This window comes from Brienomyrus brachyistius, chromosome 6 (genome assembly GCF_023856365.1).
Source record: "Brienomyrus brachyistius isolate T26 chromosome 6, BBRACH_0.4, whole genome shotgun sequence".
Lineage (NCBI taxonomy): Eukaryota > Metazoa > Chordata > Actinopteri > Osteoglossiformes > Mormyridae > Brienomyrus > Brienomyrus brachyistius.
Window position 1 is genome coordinate 15,019,623 of NC_064538.1, and position 19,984 is coordinate 15,039,606.

The 19,984-nt window shown below is 40.0% G+C and overlaps 3 protein-coding genes across 4 annotated transcripts; all 3 read left to right on the top strand.

Moving 5' to 3' along the window:
* Nucleotides 1–1,100: 1,100 nt before the first annotated feature.
* On the top strand, nt 1,101–11,352 carry hyal3 (hyaluronidase 3). 2 transcript variants are annotated; one of them, XM_049016379.1, is made up of 4 exons: nt 1,101–4,457; nt 7,392–8,389; nt 9,371–9,460; nt 9,794–11,352. In XM_049016379.1, the coding sequence occupies exons 2-4, from the start codon at nt 7,439–7,441 to the stop codon at nt 10,073–10,075; spliced, it is 1,323 nt and encodes a 440-aa protein (XP_048872336.1). In that variant the 5' UTR covers nt 1,101–4,457; nt 7,392–7,438; the 3' UTR covers nt 10,076–11,352. The 2 variants fall into 2 exon arrangements, with proteins under 2 accessions (XP_048872336.1, XP_048872337.1); XM_049016380.1 differs by having other exon boundaries at nt 1,101–1,295.
* On the top strand, nt 4,453–7,202 carry LOC125744503 (N-alpha-acetyltransferase 80). The gene has a single exon (XM_049016381.1). It carries the CDS (start codon nt 6,071–6,073, stop codon nt 7,019–7,021), a length of 951 nt encoding a protein of 316 aa, XP_048872338.1. The 5' UTR covers nt 4,453–6,070; the 3' UTR covers nt 7,022–7,202.
* A 2,924-nt stretch (nt 11,353–14,276) lies between the features above and the next one.
* Nucleotides 14,277–19,955, top strand: amt (aminomethyltransferase). Its single transcript, XM_049016601.1, has 9 exons — nt 14,277–14,487; nt 15,343–15,510; nt 16,296–16,376; nt 16,643–16,774; nt 17,496–17,574; nt 18,042–18,187; nt 18,427–18,607; nt 18,750–18,905; nt 19,109–19,955. The coding sequence occupies exons 1-9, from the start codon at nt 14,368–14,370 to the stop codon at nt 19,285–19,287; spliced, it is 1,242 nt and encodes a 413-aa protein (XP_048872558.1). The 5' UTR covers nt 14,277–14,367; the 3' UTR covers nt 19,288–19,955.
* The last annotated feature ends 29 nt before the right edge of the window (nt 19,956–19,984 follow it).

Consider the following 19,984-nt stretch of genomic DNA (forward strand, 5'->3'; position numbering starts at 1 on the left):
TTGGGTTTGTAAATTTTACACTTTCAAATCACTTAAAAATTATTTCAAACAGTTCTGTAAAAATGTTTTTCAATACCAGATGTATAATACTCTTTCAGTGTTCCACAGTATTTACTATGAACTATTCTACATTATTTATCTTCAAATTTATCTTTTTTATTGTACTACAGTACACTCAAATGCATGAGAAGTAAAGTGTCATATACCTTTGGTATTAAAGGATTATATATGTAGCACTTCAAAAGAAATGTTGTTATAATAAACATGTAAACATACAGGAATAGACAGTATATTTCAAGTGTATAAGTAGTAGATTGGAATTAGCATTTTAAATATGATTTGATGATTATAATGGGCATATAGTTGGGTTTGTAAATTTTACACTTTCAAATCACTTAAAAATTATTTCGAAAAGTTCTGTAAAAATGTTTTCCAATACCAGATGTATAATACTCTTTCAGTGTTCCACAGTATTTACTATGAACTATTCTACATTATTTATCTTCAAATTTATCTTTTTTTATTGTACTACAGTACACTCAAATGCATGAGAAGTAAAGTGTCATATACCTTTGGTATTAAAGGATTATATATGTAGCACTTCAAAAGAAATGTTGTTATAATAAACATGTAAACATACAGGAATAGACAGTATATTTCAAGTGTATAAGTAGTAGATTGGAATTAGCATATAGTTGGGTTTGTAAATTTTACACTTTCAAATCACTTAAAAATTATTTCGAAAAGTTCTGTAAAAATGTTTTTCAATACCAGATGTATAATACTCTTTCAGTGTTCCACAGTATTTACTATGAACTATTCTACATTATTTATCTTCAAATTTATCTTTTTTATTTTTGTATAAGACTTACTGTATACGTTGTAATATTGCACAATATGAACATGATCACTCTCGTTAAAATCGTTAAAACCACAACCCTAGCCCGTAAGGTCCGTAGCGTTTTAGAGTACATTAATGAAAATAATCACATAAAATATTACCATCGGTGTATGGTGAACATAACAGTCATTACCCCTCCGAGTCGCTATGCGGCAACCGCCTTACTCGTTTTAAGCTTTAACAAACAAGGGTGGTTTCTCTTTCCATGAGTAAAAGCTGATCTGTTCTCTCGTCGATGAACTAAATAAGAACCGATTGTGGAATCTGTGATCCTTTACCGTATTCGGAACGAGAGCCATATTTAGTGTAAACATTAGCACTGGTCTGGGATCAGATTGTGGGTGCTCAGTGAGTCGTAGCTCTTCATAATGAAAACTAGAAATACAGGCGACATGTACGTATCCACAATTCGGTTCGTTTTGCACGTTATAATGTCTGACCGAAGTTTAGTTACTACGATGTTTCTGTTAGCTGTTGCTGTGCTTTGTCTAACTTTGGATTTCCGTTAATCAGAATATCTTTAGCCATAACGTAATATAGTAGCATACTTTGCAGACTTAGGATCTGAATCAGAATTTGAAAAATCCGCCTCATGCTTGTGCCATTTCCTCAGTCGTCACTTGGTTCTAGCTCAGTTCTAGCTGAGAAACAAGTTGCTTATAGTTTGGTAAAATAATAATAAAAAAAGATGTTATAATAACATTTTTGCAGAAAGGTTGTGATAATACCAACTTAGTTGACTATAAAAGTAAAGTATGGTTCTACTACAAACTTCTACAAGTTAAATCGCCGTACATCCTCATCAATGGGTGGATTACACGAGTACGACGAAACTTAATAGTGGCCTCCGTAAATGCCATACATAGGCCTATAGCATGTATGGAGCTGCTTGATTATGGAGAAAAAAAAATCATAATCGCGATTATTCTAACCTATATTGAGATCTTGATGATTTGATTACATTGAAATTAAATTGAAACCAAAATACAACTTTAATAAGATATCATATGTTGATCTTGTAAAAATATATTAAAATTAAAAAAATAAATTATACTGAAATGAATTGTTCTCTGAGGTTCAGAAACACTGAACTTGATTTCCCTCCACCCCCCGCCACCCCCCAACTATACATATTACAGTCAACTGATATAAAAAAAGTTCGATCTGGATTTATTGCGCAAAATAAAAGATTTTATTTCCTTACAAGATACAAAGGTTAGGTCTCGATTAGCATTTTTTTATATGATCGTGGGAAGCCGTAATTGTAATCGTGATTCAATTTCGATTAATTGCACAGCTCTAAGCGTATATATGGATATCAATAAATAACATAGCCTATTAACATATGGCGGTGGGTAGAAGCTGTTCTTTAGTCTGGCTGATGGGCCGCATATTGTCCATTATTTTTTACCTGAATGCAAAAGGTTGAATATACTATATCCAGTTGGGTTGCAGGTGATCTTGAAGGCACTCTGTAACAGCAGTTGTTGTAGAGGCTCTTGATGTCTGGTAGTCCAATGATATGTCAGCTGTTTTGACGATGCATTGCAGGAACTAATAATAGACTTTAGACACTTTTAATAATAGACCACCCATAATAATTTTAGTATTAATAATAGGCCACCCAGCCAGTTTCTGTGCCTCATACATATATGCTATCTCGTCATTGTTGGATATTTGCCATATCACAGTTAGGGTTTCTGCACATTTTATGATAGTGTTTGAGGCTGAGGTGGGATTCCAGTCACAAGTGAGGAGTGCATAGAGCGGCAGACCCAGCACAGAGCCCTGCAGAGCTCCTCGGTTGGTGCCCAGTTTAACAATTTGGGGTCCGTTGATTAAAAAAGTCCAGAACCCAATTGCAAAATGGGGCATTTTGGTTGAGGTGGCGGAGTTTAGGTCATGGCTGTTTGGAAATTATGGTGTTGAGTGCTGAGCTGAAGTTGCCAAACTGCATTCTCATGTAAGTGTTTTGGTAAATTGTGCAATGATGGTGGTGAAATGCAACTTTTCTACAACCCAGCTGGCAAAAAACAGTTCAGTCACAGTGTTTTATTATCAGCTGTAGCTTTTATTTGCAACTAAATATGAGTTTTTGAATAACTAAGTTTCTTTTTTCATCTTGCAAACTGCATTTTTACTATATTTGGTTACGACAAAACAACAGTGAAGAGTTTGGAATAGCAAGTCAGTTTTTTTTTTTAGTGAAATATATATGTATGTGTACTGCTTGTATATAAAACATTGACCTTTTACTTGGTCCCTTTCATGAGATCAGCACACATGTTGTTTCTGAGCCTCAAAAAGCGGCTTTTTTCACTTAATTGGGAAGAAAGTACAAAAAAAGTGTTGTTAATCAACGGGGGGCGTAGCAGTTACTAGGCCTTGTACCTACTAAAGAAATCACTGAAACTGCGGACTAATCTCATTCACCTTTAATCCATGTTTTTCATCACAATAGTTCCTGACGTAGCTGAAGTGTACCCTAAAGCGTGCAAACTGTTTTGGGGGACTTTTTAGAGAATTTCTCCTTTGTCTTGCAAGGTGAAGTGAAAGCAAAACACTGGTCAGGTTTGCTGGCCACATTACACCAGATCTTTTCTTATATTGATGTATTCAAGTATTGCTCTGATCACATAAATGGAATGACATTGATTGGGCTCTTCTGACAGCTGGAAAGACTGGAAAACTGCACTAGAAGTGTTTAGTGTAGACAGATAACAATGCAAATTTACACCTTGTTTTATTCCATGATATTCTGAGGACATTTGTTTCAAAATTAAAACAGGTATTTCAGGGTCATTTCTGTGTATAATCAGTACTGTGCAAAAGTCTTAGGCAGTCAAAGAAAACGTTTAAATCTATTTATCTGCATAGGAAGTGAATATTTGCTAGGAAAAATAACAAAACACAAATTGACATAGTTACATATGCAAATGGGGAGTAACATGATAAACGGTAACAATAAAACAACAATAAAAATTCTTCTGTTCTCCAGAAAGTAACTGCGTTATTGGAAGCCTAGAAGAAAACTACTTTTCTCACCAATGTTCACGCTCCTCACAGGCACCTCAGCCAATGAATTTCACCACCAACTCCATTAATTACGTACTTAACATAACTTGATGACTTACTGACTGGTCAAACATGGTATGTTAGTGATTGAGTCAGCAAATACAAGTATATTGGACTGTTATGGCAAATATTGGACTGACTTTAAGAGAAGCTGCATCTTTATTCTGTAGTCATGCAGTTCTGCTAAAGTCTTACATCCCTACACTTGGTAAAAATGTTGAAACGGAAGCAATGTCATATTAATCAAAAATAGAAATAGTCATGTATATTCATAGGTTAATGAGGAAACTGCATTCTACATGGTCTTTCTCATGGATGGATGAATGAATATGTTGCAAAAACCTTGCTAACGTTAGTGTCGCAGTTTCTTAACAGTATGTGACCACAGTCTGTATATTTCCTCATTTTTGAACATCACTTTTCTTGTCACAAAGTGCTGTGTCAATTGCGGATTTGAATGTTGCTCTGCCTAAGTCCCTGGGTAAGTCACGGTTTCTCTTTTACTTAAAACTGTTCTTGCTTCTTGCTTTTTTGACCTGCATTACATGAATTTCATTTTAATCAGTTAAATTTATGGCGCACAAGCTGAAATACATTTCATACTAGCAGCTGTCTCAGTACAGTGCTGTGTTTTAGTATCAGGTTTTTCTCACAAGAAGTGAGCTGGTTATTCTTGAATTTATGAAAGTTGGTGACTTTTACTGTGAGGGAGGGATTTCGTTTGCAGTGTTTGGCTACTGAGGCTAGTGTAAACAAAGCTTTAACGTCACTAATGTTTGATAATGAAGGCAAAACCCTGTCACGTTGAGAAGAGAACTTATGGTGTAATATTGTTTATTGTATTGCATGAATTGCTCAAATAGCCTTAAAAACGTTTTGTAGCAGACATCTGTTCTTTCAATGTTCCTGTCATTGACTATTTATCAGAGCCATATGTATTGTAAAAAAAATAATTGATTTAAGATCAAAGCATGCTTTTGTATTTATGGAAACCTAACATCATTGTGCATGACTGAAAGATTCACAAACATCATAGTTTTGTGCCATACATCAGATTATCGGTCTCTCTTCCTATTTACTAATTTCTCTTTTCAAAATGTAAAACTCTATTTGCTTCACTAAATACTAGATTTAGATTGTACACATAATTTGATATATCACATGCTTGATCATTTATATATAACTACTGAAACTGACTTACGATGGGGTTACGTTCTGATTAACCCATTCTAAGTGGAAAATACTGTGAAGGGAGGAGCATCGGTAACTTCCTGTCATCTGGTATAAAGTTCCGTATTGGCTTACACATTTAGCAATATTATATTACACTACCCACCCTGACCATTTTTAGAGTTCCACCCTGAATTTTGAGTTGTTTTTTAAGAGCTTGTTTTTTTATTATTATCTTTTTTTTTGATGTTTAAAAAAGGATGGTACCACGACTGCATTTGCCATTGTGCAACTGCCTCAATGTGATGATGCTGATATAGTGGGACACCTGATTATGGCCTGAAAGAAGAAGTAAGAATCAGTAGTTGTGGTCAAAAAATTGTTACAATATATGTTGGTTCAAACAGTGCAACAGGAAAGACAGGTGTATTCTGGATTATAGGGGGGCATTTGGAATTGACTTATATTCTGCAGACGGTAAGCAATTTTTATAAAGGGTTATATTCAAGTCACTTTGTCATTTTGCATTCATGAAACAAAATTGCTTTTCTGTAGAGCAGCATACAGCCAGAACAGGGAACAGCTAAAAAAACAGTAGACAATGAACAAAAAATACTGGCAAGGAGAATTAATATGTATTAAGTATGACATAAATAAATAAAAAAAAAGAATACACATGAAAATAGAAGGAAAAGCACATCAGTACACAACAATGACAACAACAATGACAGCAAATAAAACTGTACAGGTAAACAGACAATAGTGCAAATAACAGAAAAAGTGCAAATGTGCATTTTGTCAGTGTTTATGAGGTAAGTGGGAGTTGAGAAGTTCAGCTTGGGGCAAAATGTTTGCAGAAGCTGGTGGTGGTGAATCTAAACAATGCAAAGTATAATACTTCAGTCCACTTAGTTTACAATTCAAATGGGAGCTATACAAAGAAGGCTAAAGTACAGGAAACAAAAAGTATTTCTGCTGTGTCATCTTTGGAGGCTGCATAAGGGGTCAGACATCATCGTGCTCAGATGCATGCTATGCGTGTTGGGTCGCAGGTGTGATGGCGGTGTGCAGGTGTTCCCCCTGCACCACAGACTGGACTTGCTGGAGGCCTGTGCCGACCTGGTCAATGCAGAGTGGCCTCGGAGCCGTGCTGCCCGGATCCACGGATTACAGAAGTCCTGCCAGAACTTTCCAGTGTGCCTAGTGCTTCTGGAGCGAGCCGCTGATGAGGAGCAGCTGCTTGGCCATGCCAGGCTGTCTCGAGTTGTCGGACAATGTACCAACCTGTTTGTGGAGACCGTGGTGGTTTGCCAGGCTCAGCGGGGAAAAGGCTACGGGCGCAAGCTGATGGAGGCTGCCGAGCGCTATGCCAAGGACAGGGGCTTCCGGAGATTGTGCTTGACCACACACGACAAGCAGCATTTCTATGCACACCTTGGGTATGTACTTTCTAAGCCGGTCCAGAATGCTGGAGCCATGACCTCCTTCATGCCCATGGAGGTTCTGCAGAAGTTTTCCAGGATACAGGACACAGTGTGTTCATCTGGACCTCCGAGGAGCTCCGCTAGACAAGGTCTTCAGAAGAACCTTCCATCAAACTCGGAACCAGATCCTCCTCAAGTTACTTGTCCAACTAAAATCCTCTGTCTTAAACCGCCTGCCGTTACATCTCAACCAAGCAACCAACCTCCTCCGCCACCTCCTGCTCCACCTCCTCTGCCACCTCCTGCTCCACCACTGCCTCCACAACTTCCTGCCACCTGTCACCCGATACCTCCAGTAGCCCAAAGCCAGAGCAAAACGCAAACCTTATTAGAGACCCCATACAGAGATGCTAAAGGAATGCCAATCTACTGGATGCATAAGGACATTTAACTGGGATTACTACCTACAACAGTTGTCACAGTAAAATGAGAGGTTCAAGACAAATGTCAAAGGTTGCTGACCCTGGTGTGCTGATTGAATACATTTGGCAAATGAAAAGCAAAACAGTTATGATAACAACATTCATAGTACTAATAACTAATTTTGCTTAAAATAAATGAATGCGAGTTAATTTCTGTTTCTGTCTCCTCTTTTTGCGATGTATTGGCCGTGAGTTCAAAAATATTTCTGCAATAATGAAACTGGAATTCAGTTCTCTGTTAGACAAATGATTGTATTGATGCACGTGTTGTTAGAAGCTATATAATCACAATCTTAATGTGTATGTTTGTACATGTGTATATGTGTGTTTGTCTTTCAGGAAGAACAGTGTAGCACGCAAACCGGCTCCTGGGTCAGAGTGCAATCATGGTGGTGATCCGGTCACCTCTTGTTTTACACATCCTCTGCCAGCTGTTGTCCTGCAGCTGCATTGTGTGGGGTTTCCCTGGAACTCGCACGGAGAGCCGTGCCACTGTCGATCCCAGTTTTGACGCCCGGCCTTTCACTGTGGTGTGGAACATGCCCACAGCCAATTGCCAGAAGAAGTATGGGGTCCATCTGAACCTGAGTGCCTTTGACATCATTGCGAACCATCATGAGAAATTTCAGGGCCAGAACATGACTGTTTTCTACTACAATAAATTAGGGTTATACCCCTATATATCTAAAGAGGGAGACCAGGTGAATGGTGGTGTCCCACAGCAGAGTAATTTGCAAGCACACCTCAGCAAGGCCAAGGCTGAGATTGAGTACCTGCTTAAGCCAGGCTTCCATGGACTAGCTGTAATTGATTGGGAGAAGTGGCACCCCCTTTGGGTACGTAATTTCGGTGCAAAGAAAAAGTATAAGCTGCTCTCTGAAGAGCTTGTTATGGAGGAGCATCCAGATATTTCCAGGCAGGAGGCGCTATTTTTGGCCTGCCGAGAGTTTGAGAGGAGTGCAATGCAGTTCATGTCTGGTACCCTTCAGCTTGGTGCTGACACACGGCCTTCTGGGCTCTGGGGTTTCTATGGATTCCCTGCCTGCTACAACTACCACAAAGGGCAGAACAGCCTCAACTACACAGGACACTGCCACCCGAAGGCCGTGGAGTGGAACAGCCGCCTGCACTGGCTGTGGAACCACTCCTCTGCCCTGTACCCAAGCATCTACCTCCCTCTCCGGCTGGCTGGGTCACCAGGTGCCGCCCTCATGGTTCGCTATCGAATCCTGGAAGCCCTAAGGGTAGCATCACATGATTCCGTGTCACCAAAAGCCAAACCTGTGCTGCCCTATGCTAGGGTGGCATTTTGTCACACCCTTCAGTTCCTGAACAAGGTACTGAACACAAACCAGTTGAACCTAATTGAATGCAAGGATTCCTTTTTATGTTCTCCCTGTGTCGTTGTGTGGTTCTGTTGGCTACAGTTTCCTCCCACTGTCCACAAACAGGCTAAAGTTAATAGGAGTTACTAAATTGTCCATGTGTGTGAATGGGGTGTATGTATCTGCCCTGCGATGGGTTGGAATTCGGGATAGGCTCCAGACCCCCCCACAACCCTGTACAGGAGAAGTGGGTATAGAAGATAGGAGGGTGGATTCCTTTTATGATCATACAAAGACAATTTACTAAATCTTAGATAAATATCAGGCCTTATGTAAAATAAACATGTTAAGTAAGCGTCTCCATGGTGACTGTGGAAACCTAGCAGCAATATACAAAAATAATATACAAAAATGCTCCCAGTATTCAGTATAGCAAATATGTTTGGCATCCTTGACATGACGGGAGTTCTGTACAGGCTGCAGGTTAATGCTTCAGAACCTGTACCCAGTTATTCCATCAAAAGCACCTTTGTACGTCTCATTTTAAACACAGTGCATTACAAATGTCGCGTGTAATTTAGCTGTGAAGCTCTTACACCTTATTGTCAGACTTTCTGCACTGTTACTCCTGTTTCAGAGCTATTGTTTATCTGTATGAAGTTGCATAAGTTTAAATTCAAATAATGACTTTAAAGAGTATTAATTGAGGGGGACTTCCAGGCAAGAAAATTAAATAGTGCAGATAAACATCTCTCTGAGCTGAGAACATAAAGTAACACACTGCTGTGCTAAACCTGACATGGCACTGAAAGCAGATCTATTGCTTAATTCTTTGGAACTGCAGTCCATGAAGAAAGGTCTCAGATTACCAGACCACATGCAGATAAGTGGAAGGCTGGGGTGGAAGTGAATGTCGTTGCTTATTTTCTGGCATGTGGGTTGACAGTCAGCGTGTGGCTATTCTGGTGCAGGTCTGACTGTTTGTTTCTGCAGATAGACCTGGACCACACACTGGGAGAAGCTGCGGCCCTAGGGGCAGCAGGGGTGGTGCTATGGGGAGAGCTACGATTTGCCAAATCAAAGGTTAGGCTCTTGCTTTCTTAAAGTAACTTTCAATGCTCATGTGTATGTAAAAAAATATTAACTTCCATACAGTGGAATGGTTATTTTATGAGGGGTTGAATCACATTTGGTGATGAAATACACTATATGGACAGAAGTATTGGGACAGATCAGGTGTTGAATTTAGGTGTTTCATCCAGACCCATTGCCACAGGTGTATAAAATCAAACTCCTATCCATGCAGTTAGGTTTACATACATTTGTGAAAGAATGGGTCGTTTTCTATATAGTGTAAATGTTGTTGTTTACACACGTACCTGCATGATTGTATAACTGTGTCCTACCTCTATCCAGCACCAGTGCCAGCTCCTGAAGAATTACGTGGACCACGTTCTGGGGAAGTTTGTGCAGAGCTTAAAACATGCGGCTTGGCACTGCAGTGATAGGCTCTGCAGTGGGAAAGGTCGTTGCACCCGACGAGACCCCCTGTCGGGACACACCCTGCACCAACCTGATGCCCACCCATCCAGCGTGTCTGGGAGGCTGCCAGCCAGTAGCACCCAGCTTGGCTTGGCCTTCCGATGTGTGTGCTACCAGGGCTGGACTGGGGAACAGTGTCAGCAAAGGGTTCTTTAAAAGACATTCTTAGGCAGGCTGATAGAAAAGCATTTGTATTTTAGATCTGGAACTCTGGCACATGTATACTGTTCCAAATATATTCTATTCATATACTTTCAAATTATTTACGCTGTATCAAGAATACTTAAAAATACATCCAAAATTTAAAGCCAAATGTAAAATACTTCAGTGAGTTATGTTTGTGTACATATTGATTAATTAAAGCCTGACAATTTGCATTTATTTAATCTGCAATTAACTCGCATAAGTACATTAATATACTGATACAACCTTTTCCAAAATGTATCATAACAGGGTAACTGATGTAAATGCTTGAGATTCTTCTTCAGTGATGGAGATTGTATGTTCTAGCCCCAAGTCCGACCCCCAGAAGTTCCAGAGGTTAATGCGCCTGCTTTTCACTGCTGGAGGTCAGGTTGCTGTGCAGCTCCTCGATAAGTCGAGAAATCTTCAAGGTAATCTCCTGCCTCTCCCTCATCCCCTGGAAGAGTGCCTGCAGGACACTGCCCTGCTGGACTGGGGAAGGAAGAAGGTGTAGTTCAAATATCTGAGTGGGGATCATGTGCATCTTGGTGCCCGTATCAGACATTACACAAAGCCGAATGTTGTAGCGCATGCTTCTCAAATCTTATTAGAGGTTTAGTACAAAATGCTTTCACTTCATTCTCTGGGGTTGGCAATGACAGTTGGGTCCTGTTTACACTTGGTTTTTAAATGTGTCTTGGGAAATCAGATCTCAGGTAGACGGCTGAGGCACGTCGCCATTTATGCCTGTGTCTACCCAGCATCTCCAAAGTCCAGCTGACCTGCATTCGGGTTTTGTTGTTACTTGGCACAGTCATTGTGACGTCCTGGCTGGGGACACGTCAGGGAGCTTTAGCATTTACTCTACAAACGATATGTGGGAAAATGTGTCCTAGACCACCTCAGCAAATGGTCTGAGTGATCAGATCGCAGTGCGTCTTGGTGATCACTTACCCTTGCATTTAGCACTGTCTATTTGCCATCCGATTGCCCAAGATGCATTTTAAAACCAAGTGTGAACGAGGCCTTAGTTACAGCTTCCTTTGAATGCTACCCCACCACCATATAATCCTGTTCAGTAGAATGTTATTAGCAAATAGTAAAAAAGTAAATAGGATAACTCATGATGATGCAAGGATTCAAACAAAGGTATTCTTACCTAAGAAGCAAAAAATTATTCCAATTGTCACCAACAGCAAAACTATTGCCATGCATGCACACGAGTATCGAGAATCTGTAGCTGGGAAGAGTCTGAAAATCCTTTTCTGCCAACAGGATCTTGCTGCATGACCAGTATGATAGACAACAGGTCTTTCTTGAAGGTTTCCATTGGTGGAGTGGCCCTGGTGTAGTCGATTACTTCCTTTATACAACAGGGATAGAATAAAGGTTCAGTTTGTCCAGTGACTAGATTAGTAAGAGCTTCGCTCAGAATGTGAGAGAATATTACTTGACATGACTGTATACTCTTCAGTCTGGTATGAAGTACAGGTGTCATGTGGATATTGCTGGATTTTACACTGACTCCGAAATCACTTATCAGTCTGACCCCTGAGAGGAACGTGGAAGTAAATATATGTATTTGCTTGCAATCACTGCCTCGAATTTTGAAAAGCTGAACAAATTTCCCACAAATTATATTGTGAACTATACATAAGTTCCAATTCAAGCTGTTACACTTATCAAACAGGTCTCACACATGCCTTATTACAAAGCGGTCTGGAGAGCTGCCATTTATTCAATAATCATGGGATTTATTCGTTATTATTACTAGTTTTCTAGCATACCTTTACTGAAATGCTCTACATGCAAGTCATTGATGGAATCCACGGAATGTAGCTCAATTTCGGATAAGTCCCCGTCATTGACCCTGATAAAATCCGGCGTCACGGTGGGTGGTGTCTTTATCATAGTCTTTGCATAAAGGACAATAAGAAAACCAGAAGAAACAGGATACATTATCAAAGCAAAATCTGCTTTGTTACTCTATATTTAACAATCACTATGCATTTTAATTGACACTGTACATTTTGCCCTGTCTTCATTTAATTTCCACTTAATTTAAATGACTACTTGATAAACAGTGAGGATCAGAGGTCTGTAGATTATCCTTACTTGTGATTTTTGCTTTGTTACAATTTCTATAACCACAGCAGATGAATTATCCAAATATCACAGTCTAAGAAATAAACCACAGCATACAGGCTCCCAAAGGGCAGATTATACGGAGATGGTATTCTTCACATTTTACAAAAGCGGAATCATCGCTGTCTAAATGTCAGGCAAGAAATATTGTCACACCTCGCCCTTTCGTTAAATGGTACATTATTGGAAATGGAACATTTTTTCATATGGTGGGTCTGATAAACTTTTTCTTAGAATAAACAGCTCTTGTAATAATTGAAAATAGACAGTAGTAAAACATACTCATTAAATCCACAGAACATCATTATATGCAGGTCATCCTCTAAACATAACAGCCCTGTTATCTGTGTCTGGTCTCTCAGCCCACTTCCTTTCCAACAGGTTTACAGGCTACTTTCCAACATCTGTCACTAACTGGTACACAGTGTCCTTCCTTCTGCTAAAACCGCAGCCATCCAAAATCCCGTTTTAAAAATTCGGTCTGAATGCAGAATACTGACGTAGTTCCCCCAAAATTTAACCTCGGTCTAAAGCATGTCTTTCCCTCGTCATGGATCTTACCGTCTGGGAAGTTTTCCTCACAACCTCATCTAGTACAACTTGTCAGAGGAATGCGACTAGATACAAGACTCTGTTCCCAAAAGAAGCTTTCAAGATCCGGGAATGGTGCATTTAGGGAAAAAAAACGCGGCGGATCTACAGAAATATACGTCAAATATCCAAAATCAGTATGGACGTAGTCTTTGATACATTTATTCAGATATCAAAGGACAGCCCCAGTTACCCACTATCGCTTTCCCAGCTCAAAGTTTGCCCAGTGCCGGCCAGAAGGTCCGCTCCTAATATAGCGAGTGGAATGAGGATTTATTTATAGCTACTGACTGAAGGGATGATTCAATTATCCAAGTGGAAACCGTATGCACAAAACAAAAAGCTAAACAAAAGTTATCCCAGATTAACGATTGATGGGTTAATTTAAAATGTGCAGTTTCATTTCCATATATTACATTTAGGCCTAATGTAGTCTGCATTTCACAATATCTTACACAATATTCATCAAAGAATCTGAATGGGTTGAGCTAGCAAATAGGTAACGCTTATCCAGTGTACAGTTATCCAGATAAAATAAAGAAGCAATTCAATTTAGCACTACGATTTAGGTGAACTTGTTCTTCTGTCATGCCTCAACTTACATCAGGACGCAAATAGCTTGGTAATAAATTTGTCGATTTTAGTTTAAAGCATCGGTTATGGAATAATCAAATCAACCAATACTTTTTTCCCTCTAATAACCTTTCAATCACTTGGATTGAAATAATGCATTTGATGGTTTCTTTAATTTGTTGGCAATTAACATGAATGTTTTCAAAATTTGTTGTTTTATTAATAATTTAGCAACAAAATGTTAAGTCGGGGCGGCATGGTGGTGCAGTGGTTAGAACTGTTGCGTCACACCTCTAGGTCCCGGGTTCGAGCCTGGGTTACATGTGTGCGGAGTTTGCATGTTCTCCCCATGTCGTCGTGGGGTATCCTCCGGGTACTCCGGTTTCCCCCCACAGTCCAAAAACATGCTGAGGCTTACTGGACTTGCTAAATTGCCCCTAGGAATGGTGTGTGAGTGTGCCCTGCGATGGGCTGGCCCCCCGTTCTGGGTTGTTCCCTGTCTCGTGCTCATTGCTTCCGAGATAGGCTCCGGACCCCCCGCGACCCAGTAGGATAAGCGGTTTAGAAAATGGATGGATGTTAAGTCGGTTTTATATTTTTTAAAAACTTACATCGTCAGCAGGTGGAGTGGTAGAGCAGGCTAGATACGAAAGGAAGAGAGTATATGTATTAACACAAGAGTCTTATAATAACGTGTTATAAAACCCCGTGTTACAATCAGCGTAATATTTTATACCATATGAATTTTTGTAAATGAAGATGTGCCTTATTCCAGTGTTGCAGTTAACTGATAACAAAATCAAGATAACGACCGAGTAAGAGTTGAACCAGATTCAGACTACATTTCCCGTGGTTCCTCACTCTACTTCGGCATCACTAGAGTTTTGCACCAAGGTCCACAATTTAGAGTCGGGCACCACCATAACGAAGTTGTTTTATGCTGCAAGGAAGGCAAAATGTTTCAGCGGATGTTGCCGAGCTGCTTGCTCGAATCCAGGTTCAGAATACAGATAAAAATCCTGGAGAGTATAACGTCTGGAGCCTTAATACATAAGAGGCATGCTTCAGGTTCAGAGGTAGGGAGTCAGCTCCGGCAAAAAGAGAAACTGCTTAGAACAAATCGCCTTGGTTTTGCTCATGACAGTTAATATCTATTTCATTCGGATAGAACGAGAGCATTTCACGATCTGCAGCATAAATCGCAGTATTTTATTATGTTTTGTTTCCATAAGCGATGTTTTTGGATACAGCATACTTCCGTAGTCAAGTCAATGCCATAACTATTTAACCATTAATAACATGATCCAGTTACGACTTGTTCTGGCAGTCACAGAGCTGGAATCGCTCCACCATGTTTTCTCTTCATTTTTCCTTTTAAGACGTTGCTTTTAGTTAATGTTATAGTAATGCATTTAGTGCAAAGCAGTTTTATCATTTATTTACATTTATTTAGCAGACTGTGACTTCGCTGTAATTGATGCAGATCTTGTTTTTTGTTAAGTTCGATGCAGCTTCGGCTAATGAAACTAATTACGTTTACATGAAAATACTTAATTTGGCTACCTTAAACAACACAACGTAACAACTCAGACTATTGAAAATGTAAGGTATGATCTGCTGAGTGAAAATTAATGGCTAGACCCTGGGTTTTATTGGGGCATTGCTAGCACGGAGTCATGATCACTTAATATGTTGTCCGCTTTCCCTGCTCACTTGACTTTGGACCTATTTCGCAAGCCACTTTTAAGAGCTGTCATTGGTCCCCTTCTTTTGGTTGATAAGCCCTAAAGCAGATCCCCAATTGCCAGATCAAAGAGCACCAATATCTGTAAAATGACTATGAGATTAAGCTTTGCTGATTGCTTTATTAGACTTTACTGGTTGAATTGAGCAGTGTTTTATGGCATTTTGCCACAATCTTCTGTGTCCAGAATCCCTTGAAGAAGACGGAGCTGTTTGATTTCCACCGGCAGCATGGGGCTAAGATGGTGGAGTTTGCTGGCTGGATCATGCCTGTGCAGTACAAGGAAAGCCATATCATCTCTCACATGCACACACGCCAGCACTGCTCCATCTTTGACGTCAGTCACATGCTCCAGGTGGGGGAACACTTTTGCATGTTACCTGCATGCCCTTTAAAGGGGTTTGCTTCCTATAGGGTGTAGTCAGGCCTAAGACATGTAGGATGGGTGCATGTACAGCAGTTATGACCGAATAATGTTTAAACAAGGTAAGTCATGTGTACAGTTGTACCTTGGAACACAGAGTTGTGACTTGGTCGAGGTCCAAGTCAATTTTTCCCCGTAATAAATAATGTAAATGAAATTAATCTGTTCCAGACCCCCAAATGATTTAAATTTGTGAAAAAGCACACACACAAAAGCAATAAACATGAAATAAACGACAATTCAACAGACCCGTTTGACGTCTGAGTTGGTCGAGTTAAGAGGAGTTCAAGTTCCAAGGTTCTACTGTATTAACAAAGAATCTGTTACCCCAAATAACTGGAATAATTGTGGTTCCCTGTTTCTTATGTCTGTAAAATAATTATCCTAGCATTGTGTAAATAATAAGCAACTAAAGCAATATGGAAACAATACAAGTAAATCTGTTCTAAATCAATTTTTTTTTTGGGGGGGGGGGGGGGATTACATATTACACCATTAATGGCTGTCTTAGCTTTTCTGAGTCAGGTTGATGTGGGCTGCTAAGGATGAACCAAGCGGAACACTTGTATAAGTGAGACCTCTCCCAGTCTCAAGCTGCTCTGACTCTGAGGTCAAGCTAAGTTTCAGAGCATAAGTTTGGGTTTGTCTAAGTAGAATTAATGAAGACAGAGTGCATCAGGTATGCAGCTGGTAACTTCCATCTTTGTCTCGTACAGACCAAGGTTCACGGGAAGGACCGAGTGAAGTTCATGGAGTCCCTGATTGTTGCCGATGTTGCTGAGCTCAAGGACAATCAGGTGAGACAAACGGAAATGCAGACACATGCCAGTATACTGTTACTTCTACAGTGTTCCATACTGTAGTACTATTCCAGTAGTGTGGCATGTAAACCATTTTCATTGGTGTATATGAGCAGGTGTCTGTACTCACACTTTCATATTTTCTCTGTCACCATTTAATACATTTAATTCCACTTTTTCAGCAGCATCAGTAGCCTTTCTCACTTAATGAGACTTTTCTTTCTCTATATGACTTCCCTCCATTTTTCTGGTTTACTTCTCAGGGTACGCTTTCTCTGTTCACCAACGAGAATGGAGGAATAAAGGACGATCTTATAGTAACAAAGACGGACCAGGGCTACCTCTATGTTGTATCCAATGCTGGCTGTGCAGACAAGGACTCGGCTCACATGAAGGTATGTATGTGGCTAACTGGTCTAAACCTCTCTGCCCGTGATTGGGAGGTCGTCGGTTTGAGCCCGGCCTTGGGAGCCTAGTCACATGTCCGGGGGCCCTTGGGCAGGGCCCTTAACCCCCCAGCTCCTGGGTGCTGCTGCAGGTGGCTGCTCCGCACTGCCTAGTTTGCTCTTGCCCATATATCTGCCTGTGATTCGTGGAGCTCAAGATGGAGTCGGAGAGAATAAAATTTCTTTGTGGGAATCAGTAAAAGTATAATTATTAGCATCATGAAGAAGTGACCTTGACTCAAGGACTGCAAATTCACACATTTGCCCGTAGGTGTGTCAAGGCAGATGAAATTCTGTAAGCGTTATTTTTATTAATTTTAGTGATTTTTTTTTTTACCACTTTACAATAAGACTTCCTTTATAAAGCAATTATGAATGGTTTATAATTTGGTTATTAGTTAGGTTGTAACAGTTTTTAAATTATCAATAGACTATTGTAAACGTGTTATAACAGTTTTATAACTGTTCTCTGTAAGGGAGCCTTATTGTAAAGTGATACTGTGATTTTTTTTTTTTCCTTCAGGTAACGGTTCATGTTTTTATTTCAGATGCCAGAAAACTATAATTTTACTTAAAACCTACAAGTTTTTAATGTCGTGTTTAGGCTTTTTATCTTTTGACACTAAGTAATAAAATGATTATCTTGAGGATTCCTAACTTTCCATTACAGGCAAAACTGAATGAGTTCAAAGCTGCAGGTCATGATGTAGACCTGGAATTTCTCAGTGAGTCCTTGATAGCTCTCCAAGGTAAAGTACTGAGAAACTGAGTACTTATAACATCTAAGCTTACTTTACACCCATCATCTTAGGAGAACATTTTGTCTTGTATGGTTGATCAGAATTGTTGAGTTTAGACTGAATAATGAAACAAATGTGAAAAGAATATTTAAAATTTTTAAAGAATCCACCCTGAGTTATGTTTTTTTCTCTAATTATGCTGCTGTTTGGGCTGATTCCACTCGATTGAAAATGATTTTGTATTGTCTAATTTGTTAAATCTATTCATTTTCGGTTAAATGACAAAATTATCGGCTACTTGTATAAGTAATTTAACTAGCAATTACTCAGAAGAACCTGTTTTTTTTAATTCTGTGTTTAATCCCAATACCAGGGTGGGAATAACCCATTTATTACTGGGAATTTGCAATGGAGTCTTGTCCTAGAGCACTGGGGGAGCATTGAATGCTGACACTCCTCTAACCCACCACTGCTAGGACCGTCCACGGCGCGAGTTCTCCAGCCGGGCATGTCTGAGGACCTCAGTAAGCTGCCCTTCATGACCAGTGTTCTGACGGAGCTGTTTGGGATTCCAGGCTGCAGAGTCACTCGCTGTGGATACACTGGGGAAGATGGAGTGGAGGTTTGGTTTCATTATACGTGTCTGGGTATAATCTGTTGTGTGGGTATCCCTGCACCATCTATAATTCTCATTCTGAATCATGAAAAATCTAATATTTAAAATTCTATTTAGCTGTCATTCATCATTAACAAAATGTGCGATGCTTTACTTGTACAATTACACATCATATGTTTGCCATGTATGAATGGCGCCTTATTTCACTCCTATTCAGTACCTGTGACCATTTTGTCCCCCGCTAGATCTCTGCTCCTCGATCGCATGTGGTCGCTCTGACAGAGCGCTTATTGCTGGACAGCGAGGTACGCCTAGCTGGTCTAGGAGCACGGGACAGTCTTAGACTTGAGGCGGGGCTCTGTCTCTATGGCAACGACATTGACGAGAACACGACCCCAGTGGAAGGCAGTCTCGTGTGGACTATAGGTGCCTTTTTATTTTACTGTGGTCTTTTCTTGAACTTGTTCATTGCTAATCATTGATGTGTGTGTTTCTGCCTCATCATTATTAAAACAGAATACTCCCGTATGTTAGGAATAAGTGTTTGTTTTGTGTGTGTGACATGCAGGAAAGCGACGCCGTCAGACCAGGGACTTTCCTGGTGCAGATATCATTGTGTCACAGATTAAGACCAAACCTAAAAGGAAGCGTGTTGGCTTGCTGTCTGTGGGCCCCCCTGTTCGTCAGCACACCCCTATACTGAGCCCTGATGGCTCGGTCATTGGTAAGCCATCTTTCAGTGTGTTGAAAAGATTTGATTAGTGTTCATTATTCTCTTTTATTTCAGAATTTGTAAGGTAACTCCCCAGAAAGATTCAGTACTTTTATTAATGTTAATTTTCTTTCTTGTTTGGGACATGACTGGTCAACTCGTCCAGCCGAATGTGTGATGAACCTTTCCAACTGCAGTTTCTCCTCTTCCTTCAGGTGAGGTCACCAGTGGTTGTCCCTCACCCTGCCTGAAGCAGAACATCGCCATGGGTTATGTGGAGAATGAGTTCAGCAAGGTGGGCACAGATGTACTAGTGGAGGTCCGGAAGAAGGCAGTGAAAGCTGTCATCAGCAAGATGCCCTTTGTAGCTACACGCTATTACACAGGCCACTAAAGATCCCTCTTCTTGATCGACGAATGACATGGTGTCTTAAGTATCACCACAGCAGTGGTGGATTGAGGACCTTTGGTGCAGTTCTTGTGACCCATCCTCCACACAACACAGTCGAACAAATTCAACTCGGTCTGTTTACACAATGCAGTCTTCTACCTAAAATCTCACTGAGGTTTTATGATCAAGGTTGCTTCAGGCATAGAAGTATCTGCATGCCAAAGTGAACAATACCCTAGTCTCAATGTGTTTGCATATATTCCATCACTTAACATAAGAAAATAAACAGAGCTTTGCTTCTGAGTGCGGATGGAAAGCTGTTTACAATTTAGGGCAACCTTTTGACAATGTAGCCCTTTCTCTGTGAACCACTATGCCTGCAGAGTTTCCTGACTTAGGGATATCACTGAAAGGCTATCATTAATTCACTCTGGCTATTTTGAAATTGTTGCACTAGTTGTATGATTAGTATCCTTTTTCTGTAAATATGCAAAAATTATTAACCATTTTGGAGAACGATGCATATTGTCTGGAAAAAAGTGTTTTTGAACTTGTATACGATTTTTATAAAATGCGTTATAGTACATTTACTAATATAAATGATTTTTCTTGCACTTGAACTAATGTAATATGCATATTTTGTTAAAATTAAATAATACCCTTTAACACGGGCAGTTGTCTGTTTAGTCATTGTAACCTG